Below are 12974 nucleotides of genomic sequence, written 5' to 3'. Positions count from 1 at the left end.
TGAGAAAAAACAACCGTAGCATAATTGCAGAGATCATGGCAACCCCATTTAGTACAACTGTGGTATTTCCGTAAAAACCTCAAGATTATGTTATGGTATGTATGGGAATGCCAGTGGCTCTGTGGAAATGTGAGGAATTGCCAAAGTATATCAAAGATCATTACGGAAGAAATGAAAAGTTTGAACATCTTGAAAATTCAGCCATGGTTAAAACAAGACCACAGCACAATGACAGAATATCCTGATTTACCATGGACGTCCTCCCAGACCCACTAAGCTTTTCTAAACTAACGGGATGCAGGATACATATTCAGGAAAATGAGAAAGGAACGTAAACATTGTATTTTCCGGATTATTGATTGATTGATTGATTGATTTTTCCAAGTGTTGAGCACTACAAGGTGCCCAGCCCACATTGATTTGACACAATTAAAACATTATAAAACAAGACCAAAAAAAAAAACAAAAAAACAACAACCAAAAATACAAATAATATCTCAGACATAAAGTGCATTTCTGTGCTGCTCAAATGCCTCGAACACAAACACAGACAAACAAAATACCTTATGGTACTTCTGTTTACAGTCATCAGACAGAAAAAAAAACAAATCTACACCTTCTGTGTACAATTTTTCAAATAGCTTGAAACTGGAATTATGATAAACTGGATAATAAAGAATAAAAAAGTGTGTTTTATTTTCAGAGCATAAGTTGCACCAGAGTATAAGTAGCACCTGTCAAAAAATGCACCTAGAAGAGGAAGAAGAAAACATATATATGAGTTGCACTAGAGTATAATTCACACGTTTTTTCTGTTTTATCAGCTCTTTGTAGTGTACTTTTTATTATTAGCATGTAATCTTTTCTTATTGGAGCTTAGTGCTTTGATTCCTGGGAAACGCCTGTATAAATAGTTATTATAATGATAATAATAATTATTATTAACAAGAAGTGGGCGATTTTTTTTTGGGGGGGGGGGGGGGGGGGGGGGGGACTTCCATACTAGTTATAAAAACCACAGCTTCTACACCGGAAAACACGGTAGCCTATTTTTTTCCCTTCGTGGTGTCTTTACACTCTCTTCCATTTTCTTCCATCTGCTCTTTGTGACATTTTAGGTGCCTCCTCTCAGAGCAGCTCTCCAGCCTCCAGCACTCCAAATTCGCCCGCTCCTTCCCAACACATGAGGCCCAGCTCCCTGCATGGCCTCTCCCCTAAACTCCACCGCCAGTATCGATCTGCCCGCTGTAAGTCTGCCGGTAACATCCCCTTATCCCCTCTGGCCCACACTCCCTCACCGACCCAGTCTTCTCCTCCACCCTTGCCGGGTCACACCATAGGGAGCTCCAACACCACCCAGTCCTTCCCTGCCAAGCATCACTCTTCACCTCCAGTGGTCCGTCCCAGGCCCAAAAGTGCCGACCCCCCACGCTCGCCTCTTCTCAAACGGGTCCAGTCAGCCGAGAAGTTGGGCTCACCACTGACCCAATCCAGTTCTACAGGAGGACTGGTGGGTCCGCTGAGGAAGCACAGTCTGGATGTGCAGCATTCTGACTACCGTAAGGATACCTTCATCTGTGAGCTTGGCCTGCAGAGCCTGATGGAGACTGAGGGGGAAAATTTACCTCCTCATCCCCCACCACTGCCCTCCTCCTCACACTCAACCATCCCAGAGACGGGTGTCCTGAAGCCCGTGAGAAGACTAGGGCGACAGGAGTCTCCACTTAGCAGGGAAACACTGCTGGCTGGGAGAGAGAGGGAAGATGTGGGAAAGGAAAAGGAGTTTGAAACAGGGATAACCATGGGTCAGAGACAAAGATCTCCGAGTCGAGCTGGAGTAACAGTGTCTCAGCTAAATCGAAAATCTCATACAAGTGAGTCATTCTTGTGTTCACAGGCAAACCAAAGCTCCAAACTGCGTCCTCCAAATACAGACACCAGTAAATCTCCAATTCCCAAAAAGAAAGAAGAGCTCTGTGATCTAAATGGGCCAGAGAAGATCATCCTGGATCAGGCAGAGTTAAATGGAAATCAACAAGACCAGAAAGCAGGCAAGAATTTGGCATCTGATGCTAAAGGTCTTCTGGAGAAATTGGGGGGAATAACTGAACCAAAGCAGGCGGAAGACAACAAAAGTAGTCCCAGCAGGACAGGCTTACCCTGTGGTGCCTTCATGAAGAGCTCTACTACTCCAGATAAATCCACTGGCATGAGCATGGTAGTGACAGGAGGTGCTTTGACCATCAACAAACCCTTTAAACCATCAGGTATAGGGGAGAACCTGAGAAAACCTGGACTCCAGAGCAAAGATATGAGGACTCCAGACCTTGGTTCCAAAAGCCCAAAACTTCCTGGAAGGGTTCTCCCTCCCGTCATCCCTCCACATGGGCAGCCCCTCTCACTCAGCAAGATGAGACAGGGACTTGGGCCTGTCAACTGCTACAGAGGAACTCTTGACTGGGAGGACAAATGTCGCCTGGAGGTGGTGGAGGAGCATTCGCCTTCTCCTTCCCCATCCCCCACAGCTGTAACCCCGTCCCTTTGCGGACCGTCCCTCTGTAAATCGCGCCCAGTCTCCCCTGGTGATAAGACTAGCTTTGTCAGCCAGCTGACCACAGTAGCCAAAAATGTCCTTGGGCCAATGAAGCTGGGCTCTCAGGACGGAGCCAGGAGCAAAGATCAGCAGACTAAGGCAGCAGAGGAAAAGCAGGCCGGTACAGTGGCGAAGTCTGACATTTCCGCTGGAGGTCGAGCGGTTGCCGGAGCTGCAGTAGTGACTCAGAGTCCTGTTAGCTCACCGCTAGAGAAGATTGGAACAGGTAGCAAAATGTGACACCACTGGATCGCTAAAAGGGATTTTTTGGAAATAAGATGCCTTTTTCCTTTTTTTTTTTTGAAAGAACAGTACAACAGAAGTGAAGCACTTAAAACCAATGCACATTCCAGTTTCAGAATACAAGAAATGTGTTATTTATTGATTCCCTGTCATTGACCTTGAGTAAAGTAACTCTACTGTAAAGGTACATAAACTGATGATTTTCTATTATAAATCATTTACTAAGAGGACTTTCAAACAGTGGTGGGCACAGTTAACCTAAATGTTCAAACCCTAATCCAACCCCTAATCCACTAACTACAAAGTTAGCTGTGATGACACTAAAACCGATAAACTGCTAAAATATTTAGCTGAAGCTACTGACAAAATTTGCTTTTATTTTTAACAAAAAACCCCAATGTTTTAGCTTAGTTTTTGGCTCTAAAACCCTGAAAAACGGACATCAAGAGCTGGAACTGTAATATGCTGTCGCGAAAACATGGAAGCTCACAGAACTGATTAGCATGCCGATATACATAAATAATTAAATGAACAGATTAAAACGTGCTTTCCTGTCATGGTCTGGTGACATTTTCATTCAACATACAATTTATTCACAGTATGGAAAAATATTAAATAAATAAATAAATATTAATTAGTAAAAATACTTTATACATATGCACTCAGCAGCCACTTTCTTAGGTACACCTTGCTAGTATGGGGTTGGACGCCCTTTTCCTTCAGAACTCCCTTAATTCTTTGTGGCACAAATTCAACAAGGTGTTGGAAACATCCCTCAGAGATGTTGGTCCATATTGACATGATGGCATCACACAGTCACCCATTCAACCAGTCTGCCCATTCTCCTCTGGCATGTGATATCAATAAGGCATTTTCATCCACGCAATTGGCACTCACTGGATATCCTCTCTTTTTCGGTCCATTCTCTGTAAACCCTAGAGATGGATGTGCATGAAAATCCCAGTAGATCAGCAGTTGAAAATACTGCTGGTCTGAAATACTCAGACCAGCCCATCTGGCACCAACAACTATGCCACGTTCAAACAGATACAGATAGACTTAAAAGGTCTGGGGAAGAAAGAAAAAAAAAAAAAACAAAAACAAAATTTAACAGAATGAAAAAGGTGTGTTCAAAGCGCAAATTTAAAAAGTTTTTTTTTTTATTAGCAGTACGTAGTAGCATGTAAAAAAAAGTATGTACAAAACTGTGGATATTTCAGCAACAGTGGATATTGCACATTAACAAATATTGCACTAATTTCAAGTGTGGCATGTGACATGGCTTTTTGGTTCGAGTGGCATTCAAAGCTCTAACAACAGTTGTGTACAAACTGTTTTTCAGTCTGTTTGTACTTGCTTTAATGGTCCTGTACCGTTTGCCTGATGGCAGTAGCTCAAACAGAGAGTGGCCAGGGTGGAATGAGTCCTTTAGGATGGTGTTGGCTCTCCTGAGACAGTAAAAGCCATGAAGGTCCGCCAGTGTGGGTAAAGGGCACCCAATGATCTTCTCCATTTTGGTAACCCTCTGGAGCTCTTTCCTGTTTGCTACCGTGCAGTTGGCAAACCATGTACAGAGACAGTATGTGAGGGTGTTCTCAATGGTAGAGTGGTTAAAAAAAAACACTAGCAATCTCTGGTTTATGTTTTTTGTTTTTTTTTTACCTGAGGATTCTCTGAAAGTGGAGTCTTTGCTGTGTCTTCTTTACCAAATGTGTGGTGTTCTTGTCCCAGGTCAGTTTCTCCTCTATGTGGACTCCCAGGAAACAGAAGTCCCTGACCCTTTCCACACAGGTCTCCCCAGTGATAACGGACTGAATTTCTGTTTTGTTTCTCCTGAAGTCTATGATTAGCTCCTTGGTTTTGGATGTGTTTAGGAGCAGGTTATTTTCGCCACACCACACCGTCAGCTGTTTCACCTCGTCCCGGTAGGCAGACTTATCTCTTCCAGTGATACAGCCTTCCACTGTGGTGTCTTAATGAAGGTGGTGCTGGTGTGGATAGGGGTGCAGTCAGAGGTGTGAAGAGCAGTGGGCTCAGCACTCAGCCTTGAGGGGAACCGGTGCTGAGTGTGAGAGCTGTGGATATGTGAGGGCCAATCCTGACTCTCTGAGGGATCTGACAGAGAGTCCTTCCAAAGATATGTGGAATGAGGTAGACCGAGGTTCAGCAGCAAAATCATTTAAATCACCTTTCTTCCCTATTATGATGCTCAGTATGAACTTCAGCAATTCATCTTCACCATGTCTGGATGCCTAAATGTATTCAGTTGCTGCCATGTGATTGGCTGATTAGCTATTTGTGTTAGCAAGCAGTTGAAGAGGTGTACCTAATAAAGTGACCAGTGAGTGTGTGTATGATATATATATATATATATATATATATATATATATATATATATATATATATATATATATATATATATATATATATATATATATAAACACACATTATAGCTAACTGACTTAAAGCAGGCGGAACTAAATTGAGTGGAACCTAATTGATCTGCAAATTGTTTTCAACATTAGCTGAAAAGCTATTCCATTAATGAAAATGTTACCTTCGCTAATTAGCTGAACTGTGCCACCACTGCTTTTGTGTAACACAGAAGACTAAAATCAGATCTGTTTGTGCGTGTGTGTGTCATATGGTTCGTAGTGTACATGAAATAGGAACAAGGTCAAAAAGTGTCTTTAAGGATCATCACAGGCTAAATACTGTGAAGACTAAATCCACTCAGTCGATTTTCTTTAACCCTACTCTTTCTAATGTTGCAGCTTATCACAGAAGACGATGAAATGCAGTTAAAACGAGGCACAGTCAAATTAAGATATTTGGTCAACAGGCGTCATCATGATTAAGCTCTTTACTTCTTGCCATCCCGCCGTTTCCGTCATTTTATGTCCACGTCAGACAAAGGCGGACCAGGCCCTCTGTCAGGGGGGACGTCACATCAAGCGCTTGCTGTCCAACTTTCTGTCACAGGGCGCGTGTGCACTTGAAGCCTCCTTGAATCTATTTTTGGTGGCTCTGTAAGGCCATGTCCCGCTGCAACAGAAAACAGCGCTGATGGAGCTCAGGCGCAGCGCTTATCTCCTCTTAGCAGGTGGACTACAACGGTGGGTTTTGCCCCGCAGAGTGCGGCCCATACACATGCACACACACGTGCACACGCACACACACATTGCCAAAGGATGCAGCTGCAGCGACATCATTTGATTTTCATGCATTTAAATCTGTGCCCCCCTGTGATCCAGGAACTGGGACGTAGGTGTGTTTTGGAGCTAATGCATATGTGCGTCTTTTCACAAGATAATTTTGCTGACTCAGCAAGGGTCATGACAGAAAGCAAACTGAAAATAACAGGCAGTGAGGAGTAAAAATGCGTATGTACTGTTAAATGGAAAAACAGTGCTGCTATTTGAGGAACAGCTGCACAGTGAAGATTACTGCTGTCAACGTGTAAAAAGAGGGGGGAAAAAACATATCAAGTAGATAAACTCACTAATTTATTTTATTTTAGCACCTCCTGTTTTGCTTGTGGCCACCACAGCTGATCTAATATGGATCCACATGTTGATTTGGCACAAGTTTGATAAAATCCAAGATGTACATGGAGATTTGAACATCAGTAGCCTTGAACTGGGGACCTTCTGTTTGGGAGGCATGCGTGCTAACTGCAAGTGCCACCAAGCTGCCAAGGAAGTAAAAATGTAGTAGCAGCAGTACTAAGTCTGATATGGTCTAGTAGTGCTTGAGGCCGATTAGTACCACAGCTTATCCCTGGATTCCTTAGCGTGAAGCGAACGATGGCTACGACTCCCCCGGGATGGAACACAAGTCCACAGCCAAGGCTGATACTGAAGTACAGCTGGGTGGAATGAGACAATACAGATAAAGTGTCTTGTCTGAATCCACTGATGGGTAGCATGACTAGGAATTGAACCCAGGTCTTCATATATCGGTAGCAAAAACTCCTTATCCTACCGAGCTATCTGCTCTACATATAATGAGGGAAAGTAATTAAAATCCAGTCAACTTTGATGCATCGGATCAACTGTGTTGCTTAATATCCCGGTTCTTTAACACTGCCACCTGCTGGATGGTTAGTGGATGCCAGATGGTTGATGAATTAGGAGCAGGTGTAATCACTGAGAGGTTGTTTTCACACAGAAATGTTCTAAATTGGAGCAACAAACCAGTGATGACATTCTAAAACTTAACATGGTCACAAGTCCACACAACCCCACAGAAAGGATTTTGCATGAATGTAGGTGAAGCAAGTACTTATTCCTTATCATTGTGTCTCTCTCTACATATATGTGGTTTTGGACTTATATTTAGCTTGAAATGACCTTGTTTCCAAAAGCCACGTTTCAGGGTTACCAAGGCCGGCGCTGCTTGTGTGCAAAACGGCTGCATTGCTCAGGTGGGGCTCACAGATCTCAGTATGCATCACAATAAGCTTCCAGTCATGTAAGTCCCAAACACATTCCTGTTCTGCAGGGATGCATGAGACCAACACACCTCCTGGGCATGATGAGACTGGGTTGCACCTCCTTAAACCCCCCCCCCAAACAAAACCAGTCAGGTAGCCCTTTACTGCTAGGTGAGCAGGAGGCGGAATCAGTCCCAGCAGGGTCTTAACCCACCAACCTTCCACAGAGAAAAATCATTGCTCTGTCTAATTAGACACTACAATGCTCATAATAAACTTTTTACTGAAAACAAAGTTAAAATGATTGTGTTTTCAGCCACTACAAATTGGGTATGAAGGAACGCTCTTGCTCATATTTTACTGTTTGAATCAGTGATCAGCACTGAAACGCACTGAGAATGGAAATGTTTGCAGGACAGAATCAATATGTTGTCTTCTTCTCCTCATAGATCATTATCTCCCTAATTATCCAGCGTGGCATAATCTTATGCAAATCTTTTCCATGTGAGGATTTCTGGCACTAAACTGCTCAAATTTTGTATTTAATTACAAAGAGGTCTAATGATTTAATCCAGTTTTGATTCAGCTTTGTTCCTTTGATGCATCATTAAAGCTACAATGTGTAGGATTTAGTGTCATCTCATGGTGAGGTTTCAGACCGCTTTATGACTTCACCAATCAGTTTTGTTTCCCTTCATATTTCTCTGCTTTGGTGATGGGGATTCATGTTCCCTTTGTGTTCATTATTTGATTAGTTTATTCTGAGATCTACTGACTGACTAATTCATCCAACAGTGACACATGTTGGTTTCTTACCAAGACACAAGTTTATTTACTGGAATGTTCTTATAAACCTGTGTCAAATTATAAAAGTTAGTCCTGTAACCGCCCTGAAGCGCTGTACGCAAAATGCTTCTGGCAGCGGTTCTCACTTGGAATACGTTAGTGGGTGCATGGACATGGAAAATCACAGAGGTGCTCATCCAAAATCTGGTCACAAATTTTTTAAGGAAGGTTTTTTTAACGAGATTAAGGACTTTGCTCAAAGACTCTTAGTGATTTTCCCTTCTGACTGGAACTCAAACTGAGCTGAATGAATCTCTGGTCTTGAGCCCACCTCTATGACCTCTAGACCATCACCTAGAATAAGAAAACAGATCTTAAATAGAAGAAAATGTTAGTTTATTCTTGTGCTAATGGCAGCATGTGACCTTTTTGCATACCAAGAAATCACCCAATTGAACATTAATGTTACAAATGTGTACATTAATTTGAATGATTGAAGTTTTCAGAAAGGTGTGGTTGTACTCAATCCTTGTTTTGATGTTGGTTGTTTTTGTTTGTTTGTTTTTTTAACAACATCAGCAGAAAGTCACAAATAGTTCCTGAACATATGTACAGCAGTAGCCAGTATATTGTTTTTCTCTCACAGTACTCTTGTGCCCTCATGTGGTTCAGAATTTCCACTACTGTTGCAATGAAGCCAAGATCACTGGAGAATGCACATCGTGCACAATGCACATGCCACAGGATGTGCATCCTGCAGAATGCACATCCTGTGGCGTGCGTGTCATCAGCTATAGGATTACTGAATATGCATACATTACATATGTTACATTTCTTATGGCAAGGAATCTGCATTTACCAAATGAACACTTGAAATATGACTTTTTTGTTTTGTGTTGTGTTCTTCACATGACTGTTAATTATAGCCTCTGGCTCTGATGTAGGGATAAACCGTTTAAAATAATCTCTTATATTGCCTACCGATAGGAACATCTTGTCAGGATTCTTTTATATCTTGATGTAATTAATGTGTCGTCAGGTCAACTCTAATCACCTGATAAAGAAAACTGTCAAGTAATCTTGTATAGTAAATTATTCCCACTTTCATGCCTTTTCCCGATCACTAGTGTTGATACTGTTACTCTTTGGAAATATTTTTTTTTCATTTGTATTTGACAGCAACAAGTAGAAATGCACTTTATTTAGGTAAAAATGTCATTATTTACTGGTATTTTTCTGTAAATTACTTTGACAAATGAAAATATGATGTATACAAATATGAATTCTGCAAATGAACACTAATGTCCAAATATAACATTCCACATTTCTCTGTTCACTGAAAATATATTTATTTGTACCATCTGGCATTTTTTGTGAAATATTATGTAATTCAAATGCAGACACCTCAAGTGCAGTATGTGGAATAAAATTCAGAGAATTGTTTCAAAATATTTCCATTATTTGGGGCTCTGCTCAGGATGTTATGACTATATTTGTCTGACTTGTTTTTCAGCATTACTGCAAACTAATAACTGGTAGAATGCATTAAATTTTGGTATTAATACAGTTTTGGATGCATTAGTGACTGTAGGTTGGGGGCTTAATGGGCTGTAGCCCCTGCAGGTCCTTCAGCAGTTCCATCATAAAAAAAAATAGTATTTTACATTCTGTGTTCTTTGTTCCCAGCTTCATTTTCTCCCATTTTTCTGAGTGATCTGGACCTGTAGTATCCTAATAATGACGCTGATTGGCGTCAGAATGACCATTCGGCCCACATCTTAAAAGTGTCCAGTTGTAGTTCAAAAATGTTCTGATAGCCATTTGCAAGGGTCCACGCAGTTGGTCAAAATCAGCCGGCGGCCCCTGAGTGTGTTACACATGTTCAAAACCCTGCGGGCACCATCAAAATGGGACACCTATCCGACGGCGGTCCATGTGCAGTCTGAGCACCATCTGACCACATCTGACCATATTCTGATGGCAGAAAAACAGGATCTGAAAAGATCTGACCTCATACGAGGGAACCTTGAGATGGATCTGGCACAGTAAAGCCTGCCGGTATGACTTGAACGTGCCACGTATAATAATGTCCACCTGCAATGCCCCCCGCCCCCTGGAGCGCAAAGGAACTGTTGATATTTATGTGGCACTGTTCATCATGTACAGTGAATGTGAACAGCAGCTGTCAAACCAAAAGCACCGTGCGCTACTGTGCATACGCTGCTGCAAATCTGAACAGGCTGTTATATCCACAACAGACCTTACAGTACAGATATTTGTCCATTTCTACCCATGGGTGATGTAAATAATGTGAACTATTGTCTCCATCATATCTCTATATACCACAGGCAGCTGCACCTCTCTGTGGTCTCATGCACAGTAACGCATCACTGCACGCGTCAGATTTGGAGCTGGATAAATTTCACCGCTGTACTATATGATCACCTTCTAACTCTGTAGGAGATATGACGTGGAACTGTTGTGCCAGGCCATGACTGTTGGGGAAAGTGTAGTGACACGGACCCACAACAGGGGGCACAAATGAACGGTCAATAGATGAGCCAAAAGGTAACAATTTAATGTTGTGAATGTGCACAACGAATATACAGACAATCACAGAATCTAATAGCAGTCAATCCACAAAAGTGACGTGTGGGCAGGCTCGAGGATAGAAGACGTCTGTCCTGAGAAGAGCCGGAACCACACGATTTCCACCGCCACAGAACCCGGTGAATACTGGAGCCGCCAAGTCCCGAATTCCCAGGTGATCACCGTCCCCGACTGTCGGATCTGGTACTGCTGGCGAGGAGCACAAACAATGAGACGTGGGTGTGTGCACACCCAGTAACAAAAACAGTCAGAAGGTGAAGGTCACCTCCACCTCTAACACACACTCGTGCAGCTCCTGTCAAACACTTATCTGGTTGGGGTGTGAAGCGAAGCCGTCGCGGATTACGCCAACCTCACTGATAAGGCACTCCACAGGAAAGCAGCTGCAAAATGAATTCAGACTAGGACACAGTTAGTTTCTGGCTGAGGATATTACCTTCACAGGTAGATGATATATCAGCAATGAGGTGGAGATGATGTCCGGTCTTTATGGAGTGAGATGATGTAGAGTAGATGGGTGACAGCTGTCAAGAGATAATGGGTGACAGCTGTCACCCCCGGCTGTGTCCGTGGCGGCGGCGCCCTCTCGTGCCTGAAGCCCGCAGTACCTGGGCCAGCAGTACCTCCTCTTCAGGCAGCCCACACAACAGGACCCCCCCCTCAACGGGCGCCTCCTGGCGCCCGACCGGGTGGCGGCGGTAGAAATTGGCCAGGAGGGCCGGATCCAGGATGAAGCTCCTCTTCACCCAGGAGCGTTCCTCGGGGCCATACCCCTCCCAGTCCACCAAATACTGGAACCCCTGGCCCATCCGACGGACGTCCAGGAGCCGGCGCAACGCCCAAGCCGGCTCCCCGTCGATGATCCGGGCAGGAGGCGGCGCCGGTCCGGGAGCACAGAGGGGTGAGGTGTGGTGAGGTTTGATTCGTGACACGTGAAAAACCGGGTGGATCCACAGTGAAGCTGGGAGTCGGAGCTTCACTGCGGCAGGACTGAGGATTTTGTAAGGTCTGATGTACCTGTCCTTGAGCTTCGGGGAGTCCACCTGGAGGGGGATGTCCTTTGTGGATAGCCACACCTCCTGCCCGGGCCGGTAAGCAGGGGCCGGGGACCGCCGGCGGTCTGCATGGGTCTTCGCCCTCGTCTGGGCCTTCAACAAGGCAGAACGGGCGGAGCGCCACACCCGACGGCACCTCGGCAGGTGGGCCTGGACCGAGGGCACACCGACCTCTCCCGCCACCACAGGGAACAATGGGGGCTGATACCCCAAACACACCTCAAATGGGGAGAGGCCGGTGGCAGAGGACACCTGGCTGTTATGCGCATACTCGATCCAGGCCAGATGTTCACTCCAGGCCGTCGGGTGTGCGGACGTCACACAGCGCAGGGCTTGCTCCAGTTCCTGATTAGCCCGTTCCGCCTGTCCATTGGTCTGTGGGTGATGCCCGGACGAGAGGCTCACGGTGGCCCCCAGTTCCCGGCAGAAGCTCCTCCAGACGTGTGAGGAAAACTGCGGACCACGATCAGAGACGATGTCGGTGGGTATCCCATGCAGACGGACGACATGGTGGACCAGAAGGGCCGTGGGGAGCTTCGGGAGGGCTACAAAGTGGGCCGCCTTGGAGAATCGGTCCACTATCGTGAGAATGGTGGTGTTGCCCTGGGACGGCAGGAGGCCCGTGACAAAATCCAGACCGATGTGGGACCAGGGGCGATGAGGCACGGGAAGTGGCTGAAGAAGTCCCTGTGCCTTCTGATGGTCTGCCTTGCCCCTGGCACAGGTGGTGCAGGCCTGGATATATTCCCGGACATCAGCCTCCAGGGATGCCCACCAGAAGCGCTGCCGGACCACTGCCACGGTCCTTCGCACCCCCGGATGACAGGAGAGCTTAAAACCGTGACAGAAATCCAAGACAGCAGCCCTGGCCTCTGGTGGGACGTAGAGTTTGTTCTTTGGCCAGTTCCGGGGTCTGGGCTCCGTGCCAGGGCCTCCCGGACGGTCTTCTCCACGTCCCAGGTGAGGGTGGCCACGACAGTGGACTCCGGAATGATGGGCTCCGGTGGATCCCACAGCTCAGTCTTGACCTCATCTTCATGCACCCGGGACAAGGCATCCGATCTCTGGTTCTTGGTCCCGGGGCGGTAGGTGATTCGGAAGTCAAAACGCCCGAAGAACAGTGACCAGCGGGCTTGCCTGGGGTTCAGCCGCTTGGCGGTCCTGATATACTCCAGGTTCCGATGGTCAGTGAAAACCGTGAACGGCACAGACGCTCCCTCCAACAGGTGTCTCCACTCCTCAAGAGCCTCTT

General features: G+C 45.3%; 1 protein-coding gene across 1 annotated transcript in view; it reads left to right on the top strand.

Moving 5' to 3' along the window:
- LOC117526998 (microtubule-associated serine/threonine-protein kinase 1-like) overlaps positions 1-3222 on the top strand; it is a gene marked incomplete at its 5' end in the record, with an annotated part of 106274 nt that extends 103052 nt beyond the window's left edge. Inside the window, 1 exon segment of the mRNA XM_034189131.1 lies at positions 1119-3222. Within this exon segment, the coding sequence (XP_034045022.1) occupies positions 1119-2833 (1715 nt within the window).
- Positions 3223-12974: the final 9752 nt, after the last annotated feature.

This window comes from Thalassophryne amazonica, chromosome 15 (genome assembly GCF_902500255.1).
Source record: "Thalassophryne amazonica chromosome 15, fThaAma1.1, whole genome shotgun sequence".
Lineage (NCBI taxonomy): Eukaryota > Metazoa > Chordata > Actinopteri > Batrachoidiformes > Batrachoididae > Thalassophryne > Thalassophryne amazonica.
Note: the sequence above shows the minus strand (reverse complement) of the source record. Positions and strands in the feature narration are given on the sequence as shown.